At 44.5% G+C, this 13,633-nt stretch overlaps 1 protein-coding gene across 1 annotated transcript; it reads right to left on the bottom strand.

Moving 5' to 3' along the window:
- Positions 1 to 313: 313 nt before the first annotated feature.
- On the bottom strand, positions 314 to 13,562 carry ATP23 (ATP23 metallopeptidase and ATP synthase assembly factor homolog). Its single transcript, XM_066634131.1, has 6 exons — positions 13,225 to 13,562; positions 9,670 to 9,715; positions 9,486 to 9,567; positions 3,766 to 3,903; positions 2,013 to 2,096; positions 314 to 776 (listed from the first exon to the last, which is right to left on the bottom strand). Exons 1-6 carry the CDS (start codon positions 13,409 to 13,411, stop codon positions 573 to 575), a joined length of 741 nt encoding a protein of 246 aa, XP_066490228.1. The 5' UTR covers positions 13,412 to 13,562; the 3' UTR covers positions 314 to 572.
- Between the last annotated feature and the right edge of the window lie 71 nt (positions 13,563 to 13,633).

The raw sequence follows: 13,633 nt of genomic DNA, 5'->3' as shown, positions 1-13,633 counted from the left end.
GGATGGTGAAAGTGAAGCAGGAATTGGTGTTACCAATGGTGTCATAAAGAGTGGCTCTCATGGCGCTGCTTTATCTAGGTGTGTTTTTCACAAACACTTGTGCTGTGTTGCACAATGTTCTTTATTTATAGCACACTAAAGTCTGGGTAGTAGAGTTATTTGTTAAGACTGTTGCTGGTTGGTTCTAACTTGTCATATGATGTTGGACTAGATGTGTGTCAGCTTTTTTCCAGCTATACAACTACGGAATGATACAAAAATACTGTCAGATCAGTCAACCCCCGACACCACCACCACATGCATAAAAACCATAAATGAAATACTGTTTATTCAACCAAAACAAAAACATTTGCAAACATAGTTCCTTGTACAATACTTAAACATATTTCTGTGTATTGAACAAAAAAATTGCTAGATCAGCTCTGATGCCGATTGAAAAACTTAACCAGGAGGAACACAATACAGATATTCCCTCATTCACAATGTCCAATTATCTTCAGAAGTCCAGTATAACTTCTCTTTTGGAAACTGTCCTTAAATACAGCTTAGCAGCTGGAGATGACCAATTCAATCTATAAATTTGTATAGTATCGGCCACGATTCTGAAAATCTCGGTATGCATATTTTGCATCTGATTTACTGTGAGGCACTCTGCCAAAGGGCTCGTGATCATTGAAGCATGATTCGAAGACTTCATCCACAGCTTTCTCTGCCATCTCTCTACTGACTTTTCTTACAGCCAAGATGGAGCGAACAGCTCGGTCTCTTACGCAGGTCTGGGAAAGGTGAGGAAAACAAGGTCAGTACCCAAGCTACAAAGTTACTGTAAGTCATTTGATGTGCTGACAAGTGCTGATAAACGTTATTAACAGTGATAAACCACAGGAATGACTTCAAAAGAATACTGCTAACTAATCCAAAAGGGGACTACTTTCAATTCAATATGTGTACCACAATCTTGGGAAGACAGCAAGATTCAGAGTGCAAAGTACATCAAACTGGTTATGGAGAATTTCTATGAATTATAAGTAACTCCTTATAGAACTGCTGCTTTGAATGCTCCCATCAGCATTGCAGTACTCTGATCTCCTTTCAACAAAGAGGACCAGATTCTTACATTTCATTAAAACTGCCAATATTTGAATATTTCCTAATAATGAATAATTACTGGCATTGAGAATTAGCATTAGCCTAATGCAGCCAGTTGTTAAATGAAAACTGATCCAAAACATTGCTGTTTATCTGAACATTTTCAATACCTTCAAACCTCAGGAAGCAACTTGCCTAGAATAAGCAACTGGAACCCTGGAACATAAACCAAGCAACACTTCTCTTTTCAGCCAGCCCAAAATTACTTCTCCAAACTGGAATGAGCAATCAAGGTTGCAATCCTATACAAATTTTCCTGTGAGTAAGCTCCGTGGAACACAGCTGAACATACTCTGAGCAGACATGCACAGGACTGTGCTTTATGACTGAAAGAGATTGCTGCCACGAATACACCTTAAAACATAAGGAGTTCAAACAGAAACCTTACCTAGACTTTATGAGAAAGGACCAAAAGAGGCAGTTTCATCAAGTGCTTTTTCCACCCAGGAAAATGAGTGTTGGGCACAAAACTCTTTTTAATGGCATGGGAAATGGTAGATTAACAGCCCAATCCTAACCGGGTGCAATACAGCAGCACCAGAACAGTCACAATGTATCCTGAATGGGCAGAGAGGCAGCCGAAGGTCTCCTCAAAGTAAGGGAACATTTGTTCCCTTATGCTGTGTTGAGCCCCAGCAGCATCAATGTGTATACTCAGAACTGTGCCAGCTCAATCACTGGCACAGAACCAAGTAGCCCCCATGTAGGGCTTTCAGGCCCAAGAGGGGGGTCAGGTTGCAGCAGAGACTCTCATGTTTGTTCTCTTACCTTGGGGCTGCATGTGGCTGCAACAGCACTGGAAAGTTTGATAGGACTGAGTAGTGTGTAAATCTGCTCCTCTTATTCTTTTAACATTAACTTACTTGTTGGTGCTGCCTCAATCCAAATTTAAACCGGGTCATTTCATTTAGAAGTGAGCAATCTCCACTTAGGTTGGCAGCTCGAATCTAGGACAGCAAAAAATAAAAACGAAACCCCTTGAGAACAGAATCTCTCATTTAATTCCATAGGTCCCGTGAGTTCTCTGGCTAAAAGAGCATTAGGAAAGACGTCATGTAACTAAACCATCCTTTTAATGGTTCTGCACCTGCCTTGTATATCCTGGAATTATAAAATGGTGGGGGTGAGAAAACGTAACAATAGAATTTTTAAATATCTTACTGAAAAAGGTCTGAGGGAAAGACAATAACATCTCAGTTGTAGCAATTAACCTACACTTCTGAGTGAGACTTCCTTTTGGATTTCATATGTGAAAACAGGAATGGAGAATTCTAGCGTGCAAAACCCCAGCTCTACAATTTGGTGCCAGAATGAACAGAAGGAACCATCTTCAGTTTGTACTGCACTGCACTTCAGTCCCACTTTGTTTTACAATCTGTAACCCTATCCACAACATGGTTTCAGGCACCATGCTCTTTACACAACACTTAAACCAACAACATGTGCTGAAAACTGTTAGTTTCTTGATGTGCAATAGATAAGGTGCTTGGTGCTGTTTAAGTCCATAAATATTATCTGGCTTATTTAATTATTCTTGTTATCTATTGCGCTTGAATGGTGGTATTATCACTTGTCTTACTAAGATTGTTTTCAAAAAATTATGGATTTTAAAAAAGGAAGGCGATATGGTGGAACTCAAACAAGCTTCTTCCTGTCTCTCATGCATCAATTTCTCCCTCCATTTCCAGATTTCTCTGACAACAGTTTATTGTGCCATCTGAATCAGGCAACTATGGTTAGCACAAACCTCCAAACCATACTTTGAAAACTCACTTCAAAACACAATTTAGAAGTTAAGTGCTAATCCTAGTTCCTCTACAGTGAGAAAAAACAAGGAAATGGAAAAAAGAATCAGAGAGAAAATTGTTGATTTTGTTCTTGTTTTATTAATTCAATACAAAATATCTGTACTTTTACAAATTCGTAATTCATACACTACCAATTTCTGACATTTCTGTGCATGCCCTACTTTTTTGATACTGGTGTCTGATCTGCTTCAATGTCACACAGACCCGTACAAGCAAAGGAGACTTGATACTTCTGGCTGCCATTAGTTTAGCCTTCCAGAAAGGCTACCATTAGTTTAGCCATCCTTCCAGAAAGGCTAGCCACGTGAAAGCTCCACAAACTGGTAATTTCTGGTCATCAATCTGTGTATATGGATCAGATATGGATCACTGGTTGAAAACATATAAATATGAAATAACAACAACTAAGAGTGCAATCCTAACCAACTTTCCAGCACTGACTTAGCCACAATGCAGCCCCCAAGGTAAGGTAACAAACATGTCCTTAGCTTGAGGAGGTCCCCTTGACTACCTTCCCACTGCAGGATGCAGTGCACACCACATTGGCACAGCTATGTCAGAGCTGGAAAGTTGGTTAGGATTGCGCCCTAAATTGCACACATTTTGCTAATATGAGAGGTACAATTTACCAAAATGGGTTGCCAAGGGGTATGCAAGTGACAACATGTTGGGAACCACTGATCTAGATGATTAAGTTCAGAATTCAAACTAGTGGTACTGTAGAATTGTTCTGGGCTTTACTGTGTAAAAAAATGTCCCGTGCAGCATTATTAATCTTCATCTGTGTGAATTAAGCTTGTTAACTTACCTCTGAACAAGCTAAGTGCTTGACATTATTGAACCAGTCCACATGTGCACGGCAGTGATCAAATGCATGGATAAGCTCATGTGTAACCACTCGGTTCATATGAGATTGATGGTGAATATTGTTCTGGCATAGTACAATCTACAAAGCAAGTAAGAAAAGAAAAATATTCACAGTATAATCCAGCAAATATTTGTACCTGGGAGTTATAGGTTTTGTTTTATAACCCTGAGCAATGAACTCTGCTTTCAGCTCTTTCTGGCTTATAGCTTTGATCTGTGATGGCTAGGAATAAAAACACTTGCGTACGGAACATTGGTCTGTCAGATCTAACAAGTGGGGGAAATGGGAACAGACAGTATCTGGTTTCCCCCTCTCCCTCCTTCTCACAGGCACAAGCTGGCTATACACAAGTGAGAAGAGAGAGTCCCTCCGGCCCACCTGCTCAGTGTGATGCAAGCAATGTGGGAAGAAAGGATACATATCAATCCAGCCACAGTCCTCCCACCGTGAATGAAGGAACTCAGGACAGAGAAACTCTGTCGATTCTCAGTGGAGGTGGAAGAAGAGAAAGGTATCTGGCTTATTAGGTTACTGTGCATTTGATGAAAAATAGGCCCTCTCTCTCTCCAAGTGAACAATCCTATCCCCCACCACATTACAGCACGCTGCCATATCAATGGGGGCTGCACTACATGCTGAGGGAGGTAACAGAGCTTGTGTCCTGAGTACACTTCTGTACTGCAGCGAGTCAAGGACTCTTCGCTCACAACAGGAGAGGAAACTGAACACTTTCCACATGTGCTGCCTCCGACGCATTCTCAGCATCACCTGGCAGGACAAAGTTCCAAACAACACAGTCCTGGAACGTGCTGGAATCCCTAGCATGTATGCACTGCTGAAACAAGAGACTCCTGCGTTGGCTCGGTCATGTTGTAAGAATGGATGATGGCCGGATCCCAAAGGATCTCCTCTATGGAGAACTCATGCAAGGAAAGCGCCCTACAGGTAGACCACAGCTGTGATACAAGGACATCTGCAAGAGGGATCTGAAGGCCTTAGGGATGGACCTCAACAAGTGGGAAACCCTGGCCTCTGAGCGGCCCACTTGGAGGCAGGCTGTGCAGCATGGCCTTTCCTAGTTTGAAGAGACACTTGGCCACCAGTCTGAGGCAAAGAGGCAAGGAAGGAAGGCCCATAGCCAGGGAGACAGACCAGGGACAGACTGCACTTGCTCCCAGTGTGGAAGGGATTGTCAGTTCTGAATTGGCCTTTTCAGCCACACTAGACGCTGTTCCAGAACCACCTTTCAGAGCACGATACCATAGTCTTTCGAGACTGAAGGTTGCCAACAAAATAACTAAAAATATTTTAACATATACATGGTCATAACATTAACATTAAAAACATAACATAAAAAGGTGTTAACATTAAAAAGGTGGCAGAGCAGCTTTTAAACTGATCCCTGGGGGAAGGCCGACAGGAGCCGAGGGGCATCCGGTTCGGGACTCCTCATCCCTATGGGATGAGGATGGGGATGTTAGAGAACAACAAGACAAAGGCAGGGTAGGAGAAGAAATTGGGAAAGGTAGGGTGATGGGATGTGATAGACGGTTTGGCACAATGAGAGGATGCGGGGACAAAGGAGCGAATAAGCAGCCCATCCTGGGGCATTCCGTGTATAAATGCTTTTATGCAAATGCCCGAAGTCTACGAGCAAAGGTGGGAGAACTGGAATGTCTGGTGACAAGGGAAAATATTGACATAGTGGGCATAACGGAAACCTGGTGGAATGCGGAGAATCAGTGGGATACCGCAATCCCGGGCTATAAACTCTACAGGAGGGACAGGCAGGGGCGTGTTGGAGGTGGGGTGGCCCTTTATGTTAAGGAAGGGATAGAATCCAGCAAAGTAGAGATTGAAGGTGGGTCCGACTCCACCGTAGAATCTCTGTGGGTTAAATTACCAGGCTTGTGCAGCGATGTAATACTGGGGGCGTGCTATCGTCCTCCAGACCAGAAATCTGATGGGGACCTTGAAATGAGGAAACAGATCAGGGAGGTGACAAGGAAGGACAGGGTTGTAATCATGGGGGACTTCAATTATCCTCATATTGACTGGGTCAATTTGTGTTCTGGTCACGATAAGGAAACCGGATTTCTTGACGTGCTAAATGACTGTGGCTTAGATCAGCTAGTCACGGAGCCCACCAGAGGACAGGTGACTCTGGATTTAATTTTGTGCGGTACGCAGGACCTGGTTAGAGATGTAAACGTTACTGAGCCATTGGGGAACAGTGATCATGCTGCGATCCGTTTTGACGTGCACATTGGGGGAAGAATACCAGGCAAATCTCTAACAAAAACCCTTGACTTCCGACGGGCGGACTTCCCTCAAATGAGGAGGCTGGTTAGAAGGAGGTTGAAAGGGAGGGTAAAAAGAGTCCAGTCTCTTCAGAGTGCATGGAGGCTGCTTAAAACAACAGTAACAGAGGCCCAGCAGAGGTGTATACCGCAAAGAAAGAAGGGTTCCACTAAATCCAGGAGAGTGCCCGCATGGCTAACCAGCCAAGTTAGAGAGGCTGTGAAGGGCAAGGAAGCTTCCTTCCGTAAATGGAAGTCTTGCCCTAATGAAGAGAATAAAAAGGAACATAAACTGTGGCAAAAGAAATGTAAGAAGGTGATAGGGGAGGCCAAGCGAGACTATGAGGAACGCATGGCCAGCAACATTAAGGGGAATAATAAAAGCTTCTTCAAATATGTTAGAAGCAGGAAACCCGCCAGAGAAGCGGTTGGCCCTCTGGATGGTGAGGGAGGGAAAGGGGAGATAAAAGGAGACTTAGAGATGGCAGAGAAATTAAATGAGTTCTTTGCATCTGTCTTCACGGCAGAAGACCTCGGGCAGATACCGCTGCCCGAACGGCCCCTCCTAACCGAGGAGTTAAGTCAGATAGAGGTTAAAAGAGAAGATGTTTCAGACCTCATTGATAAATTAAAGATCAATAAGTCACCGGGCCCTGATGGCATACACCCAAGGGTTATTAAGGAATTGAAGAATGAAGTTGCAGATCTCTTGACTAAGGTATGCAACTTGTCCCTCAAAACAGCCACGGTACCAGAAGATTGGAGGATAGCAAATGTCACGCCTATTTTTAAAAAGGGAAAGAGGGGGGACCCGGGAAACTATAGGCCTGTCAGCCTAACATCCATACCGGGTAAGATGGTGGAATGCCTCATCAAAGATAGGATCTCAAAACACATAGACGAACAGGCCTTGCTGAGGGAGAGTCAGCATGGCTTCTGTAAGGGTAAGTCTTGCCTCACAAACCTTATAGAATTCTTTGAAAAGGTCAACAGGCATGTGGATGCGGGAGAACCCGTGGACATTATATATCTGGACTTTCAGAAGGCATTTGACACGGTCCCTCACCAAAGGCTACTGAAAAAACTCCACAGTCAGGGAATTAGAGGACAGGTCCTCTCGTGGATTGAGAACTGGTTGGAGACCAGGAAGCAGAGAGTGGGTGTCAATGGGCAATTTTCACAATGGAGAGAGGTGAAAAGCGGTGTGCCCCAAGGATCTGTCCTGGGACCGGTGCTTTTCAACCTCTTCATAAATGACCTGGAGACAGGGTTGAGCAGTGAAGTGGCTAAGTTTGCAGACGACACCAAACTTTTCCGAGTGGTAAAGACCAGAAGTGATTGTGAGGAGCTCCAGAAGGATCTCTCCAGACTGGCAGAATGGGCAGCAAAATGGCAGATGCGCTTCAATGTCAGTAAGTGTAAAGTCATGCACATTGGGGCAAAAAATCAAAACTTTAGATATAGGCTGATGGGTTCTGAGCTGTCTGTGACAGATCAGGAGAGAGATCTTGGGGTGGTGGTGGACAGGTCGATGAAAGTGTCGACCCAATGTGCGGCGGCAGTGAAGAAGGCCAATTCTATGCTTGGGATCATTAGGAAGGGTATTGAGAACAAAACGGCTAATATTATAATGCCGTTGTACAAATCGATGGTAAGGCCACACCTGGAGTATTGTGTCCAGTTCTGGTCGCCGCATCTCAAAAAAGACATAGTGGAAATGGAAAAGGTGCAAAAGAGAGCGACTAAGCTGATTACAGGGCTGGGGCACCTTCCTTATGAGGAAAGGCTACGGCGTTTGGGCCTCTTCAGCCTAGAAAAGAGACGCTTGAGGGGGGACATGATTGAGACATACAAAATTATGCAGGGGATGGACAGAGTGGATAGGGAGATGCTCTTTACACTCTCACATAATACCAGAACCAGGGGACATCCACTAAAATTGAGTGTTGGGCGGATTAGGACAGACAAAAGAAAATATTTCTTTACTCAGCGCGTGGTCAGTCTGTGGAACTCCTTGCCACAGGATGTGGTGCTGGCGTCTAGCCTAGACGCCTTTAAAAGGGGATTGGACGAGTTTCTGGAGGAAAAATCCATTATGGGGTACAAGCCATGATGTGTATGCGCAACCTCCTGATTTTAGGAATGGGTTAAGTCAGAATGCCAGATGTAGGGGAGAGCACCAGGACGAGGTCTCTTGTTATCTGGTGTGCTCCCTGGGGCATTTGGTGGGCCGCTGTGAGATACAGGAAGCTGGACTAGATGGGCCTATGGCCTGATCCAGTGGGGCTGTTCTTATGTTCTTATGTTTATTTACTCCCGGTAGGGTGCCTGATTTTTTATGGGTCTCCATGGACATATAACAGTCATTTTGGTGGTGTCCGAGGAGAGCCAGGGAGTGGGTCAGGCAGAAAAATGGGGGATAAGATCCTATGTGCATGACCACCTCCCTCCCCAACCCTGGTTCCTTCCCTAATATGCCCCCTTACTCCCAATCTCCACCCACAAACCATCCCAGCTACAAATTTACCAGTGCTGCAGACCTCCCAGAGCTGCTGCTTCTCACCATTTATGGCAGTGGCCTGGCAGCACATGACAGCAGCTTGCCTTTCATGCCACCGTAAAGGACTTTGCGGTGTCAGAATGACAGTTTTGGCAGCGCAACGCCCCAATAGGATTGGGCCCACGTCTCTTAAGCAATACTCAGCTTGAGGCAGCCTGTCTGGCTACAGAGGTTGGTTCTCCGTGTGTGCTTCTGATGCAAGAGGATTGCCCAAGAAACCAATGACAGAGATTCTGTGACCCTTCTGTCCCCCAAACACAATAAACACGCCTGAAATCAGCATGGCCACGACATGGAAGTTGTGCCCCACTAATTTCAGCATCAGAACCAGAGAAAACCAGGACACCCTTTTCTCCAATATGCACAATTCCATTCTGCTGTTGGTAGTCTGTTTGGCATTATGATTTTTACAGCTCTTGTTATGGCTTATACCCACTATGCGTTAAATTTACTATTACCAATGTTTGCATTGGAAAGCACTGTTTAATGGAATGCTCCAGTTTAATAGAATTCCTGATTTGTAGCAAATGCCTCTCACTGAAACCATGCCACTAGCAGTACTATTCTCAGAGGTACTTACTCCATTTAGCTGTGTATACTTCATTAGCAGTGCATATTCTCTTAATATTTAAAGACTATAACTACAATAAAAACAAACATTTGTTTAGAGAAATCATGAACATAACCTAAATGCTCATCGGTATTTAAGAGCAGTTAAATAGCAATCTTCTTTTGCTAAAACAACTGGGAATACAATGATTCAACACTGCCAAGATTAGATCATATTATTCAATATCTACCTGTGATGTTGAAGAATCAAATCCTCCACTGACACATCCATCACAGTCTTCACAGGAGAAGTGTCGGTCTTTGAAGACAGTGCTAAGAGACCCAAGTGTGATCATACAGGTAAACATTTAAGCAGGACCACCAGCTTTACATACTATAAATACATAAAGTACTTTGGGACAAAAATTCACTTACCAGCCAGAATTCTTCATAGCATCAAGCAATAGTTTAGCATATGGATCTAGAACAAATATCAATGCAATTATTTGTTCTTAAGTATGAATCTTGTGCCACAACACTCACACTGTCAGGAAAAGTGTGACAATATAATAACGTAATTTTCACTGTTGTGAAATACCACACACTTTGCAGGAGGAGGAGGCACCTGCCATATCCTAACCCCCTTTCCAGGCTTGGAAGCCCTACACAGGGCTGTGCCAAGTTTCTGGCACAGATCAGAGTAGCCCCATTAGGTAGTCAGGGGCCTGACACAGGACAAGGGAACAAATGTTCTCTTACTCTGAGAAGACCTCCAGCTTGCTCAATCCCAACACTGGATACAGCTTGGGCCATGCGGCCCCACTGTGCCAGTGCTGGATAGGAGTGGGCTGCCTTTCCCCTGTGTATGTACAGGTTAGGTTCTGTTCTTGCCGGCCCAGCTCACTATCATGCCTGCACAAAAGCACCACCAAAGGACACACCATGCCTGCATGAAAGTGCCAATGCACTTGCCATCTGAAACTCAGATGTCCGTAACTAAGGATGCCAGTGCACTTCCTTGCACAGTCATTCCAATATGTTTTATAATTGACTTAACTGCTTAGTAAAAATCATTTTCTTGGATTTTATTGACCTGTTGTGTGGGTGTCTTGCAGCTTTCTGAGACTTTAGAGATTTACTGCACTTGTCATTTTATTGTTTTTATTTTCTGTGCTGCCCTGAGAGTTTTATACTGAAGGATGGCATATAAATCTACTATACAAATAAATGAAATTTTAACATGCAAATTATGTATCACGCAAAAGCCTAAAAAAAAAGCTTATAGTACTATCAGTGTACATGAAACAGCATAAGCAAAAATGCAGAACCTTAACCTGATGGCCTTACTAACATTGCAACGGAGGGGCCAACAACAGGCATCAACTCACGCACCTTTTACAGGATCGTGTTTTGTTAGAAGATGAGCCCGTAAGTTTTTTTGAGTGGCATGACATTTTTGCACCTTCATCTTAATCAGGTGTCAGGTTGTCTTATTTGGACCAGGAGCAGAAGTTAATATTTCACTTTGTCTGACTGGAATGCACATAGTGTGACTTTAGGGGCAAGGTAATGGATGTTTTTACTGGGACTCATTTCCAGATTACATCCTCGCTTTGAAATAAATTTTTGTTTTAGGTTTGGGGACTGTCTTCTTATGGGACATAGTGGCACATGGCACATGTGGTGCTACCTACTAATGAGTTGGGAGTTGCAATGTCAGCTTCAGCTGTGAAACACCTCGAAACTCCTGCTTTAAAGGTTTCCCTCCATTGTCCAGATATCTGCCTCAGGAGGAATCTTCGAGCTTCAAGTAAGAGCTGAAGACTGGGTGTGGAGTAAAAGGGCTAGAATTTAAATTTCCCAAATATGGTGCACAGTATAACCATTTTTTTCCTTCATCCAAGGGAATGGTCCCATATCTTTCAGGGGCAAGTCTGCACAAAACTACCTGCAGACAATCCAAGTCTGCACAATACTTCCATCTCTTGATTTCACAAACTGAAATCAAACATTGTGAAATTGTGTAGATTTCACAAAAACCTCAAGTTATTACTTCACTTTCATCATACCTCCCCTGCTTTCCCTGTCCTTCTGCCTACCACCTATCTGTCTAGCCCAGCGTTTCCCAAACCCACAGCAGATTTTCGGTGGCTGCAAAATTTTTTTGAAACATTTAAAAAAAAACAAAAAACAAGAACTTTGAAAGTACCCTTGCCTGGTTTGCTGAAGAAAATCATTAACTGGCATGCTAACCTATGGTACAAAGTAATCTTGGGATCCTGCAGATTAAAATGACACCTTTTTCTGATTTTCCCTAGTAATTAGCATGCCATAGTTCAAGTGTGAACCCAGTTACAGCATTGTGACTGGCCTGGAAGTTCCTAACTGCACATCTTGCTCTCCAGTTCAATCTTTTGGGTACCCTGGAATGATGATAAAGGTTTGGGGGGGAACTCCATTTCTAGTACCAGTCTAGCAAATATCTACACATACATACTATATGTAAAATCTCTAGCAGACTTGAGAGCAAAGCATCATGATTATTATTAATTAGTAATTTACTATTAATAATAAATATTTATTTCTCTATTTTTTTTAAACCTAGTGCAGTGGTTCCCAAACTTTTTTAGCATTGGGACCCACTTTTTGATATGAAACTCTGTTGAGATCCCCCGAGCTTTACAAGCCTTTAAAAAAAGTGTTTTGCTTTACTAGATGCTCAAGCCTCTGTTTTTATCCTTTTTACTATATTTGGGGGAGGAACAACACTGCCTTCTGGAGCGTTTGTTGAGCTCCACATTCATTCGACTGGGAACATTCTGTGGCACTGTGTTCCCCTCAGACCAGGTCTGCCTGATTAATGAATGCAAAGGGATATGACCATGATGGATGATTGGGTGGAGCAAAGTTCCCCTTCCCCAAATAACAGCTTGTTTTTTGGTGTACACATTTAGTCTCTATTGTGAATATGCAACATTAGGCAGAAACAGCTTAACCTTTTAAGCACATTGCCTAATCTGCCTTGTTAGTTTTGCGACCCACCCAAAACTGGGTCTCGACCCACAGTTTGGGAATTACCGGTCTAGTGAGTCATGATAGATTGTCATTTTAAATAGTGGGTCCGACTGCAAAAGAGTTCAGGAAGCACTCACTGGTATAGCCAGATGAAAAACCCTGTTAGACTCCACAGTTCACCTTTTGATGCCCTTTTACTTTGTGGTTGGTGTTAACACCCCCCTTGAAGTGTGATCTTCCCATACATAGGAGAACATGTGAACACCTTTTTGGGGGGAGGGGAGGGAAGAGGAAAGCATGTATGTGTGCAGGGTGTGACTGGGAGGAATCAATGTGCCTCCTGAGTTTTGTGACCTATCCAAAATTGGGACACAGTTTGGGAGCCACTGGTCTAGTGGGTCATGATGGATTGTCATTTTTAAAAGTTGGTGCTGCGCTAAAAAGTTCGGAAAGCACTCACTGGTGTAGCCAGATGAAGAATGCTGTGAGACTCCACAGCCCACCCTTGGATACCCTGTTATTTTGTGGTAGGTCTTAACAACACCCTGCGATCCTCCACGTTACGACCTGTAACCCGCGATGGACTTTTCCTCCAGAAATGTGTCCAATCCCCTTTTAAAAACATTCAGGCCAGATGCCACCACCACAGCCTGTGGCAAGGAGTTCCACAGACTTTTTCTCCAGGAATTTGTCCAAACCCTTTTTAAAGGTATCCAGACCAGGTGCACCCCCACATCCTGTGGCAGGGAGTTCCACAGGCTTTCCCTCCAGAGATCTGTGCAATCCCCTTCTGAAGGTCTCCAGACTAGATGCCACCCTATCCTGCGGTACGATCCTGCGGCAGGGCGTTCCACAGGCCAAGCAAATGTTGGGTAAAGAAATATTTTCTGCCCCCTCGCCTTGTGATCTTCCCACACCCAGGAGAAGGTGTGAGCACACTCGGGGGGCTGGGAGGGGTCCTGCCGCCGCACTCACTGGTGTCCAGGGCGATCCTGAGCATGATCTGGCACTTGTGGTTGAAGGTGAAGAGGCTCTTGTACAGGAAGGACTGCGGCCTCTTCCGCTCGCCGTGCTGCCGCTCCGGGAAGAGGCCGTAGCCGTAGTCGTCCTCCTCCTCGGCGGGGCCGCTCCTCGGCTGGGGGGTCGGCTGCTCTGGAGCCATGGGGGGTGGGGGCGGGGCTTACCCCTCGCTCGCCCACTCCTTCGCCTCGCCGGCCGCCGTACTTCCCCACGAACCGTCACAAGGCACCGCTGCTCCCTCGCCTTTCAAAGTTCATGCGCCGTTCCCACACACTCGGCACCGCCCTTCTCTTCTAGGCCAATCAGGAACGAGCCGCTTCTCGTGGGGGTGTGGCGCGAGATCACCGACGTCATGCTCAAAGCG

The sequence above is a fragment of the Tiliqua scincoides genome, chromosome 7 (assembly GCF_035046505.1).
Source record: "Tiliqua scincoides isolate rTilSci1 chromosome 7, rTilSci1.hap2, whole genome shotgun sequence".
In the NCBI taxonomy this organism is placed as follows: domain Eukaryota; kingdom Metazoa; phylum Chordata; class Lepidosauria; order Squamata; family Scincidae; genus Tiliqua; species Tiliqua scincoides.
Note: the sequence above shows the minus strand (reverse complement) of the source record. Positions and strands in the feature narration are given on the sequence as shown.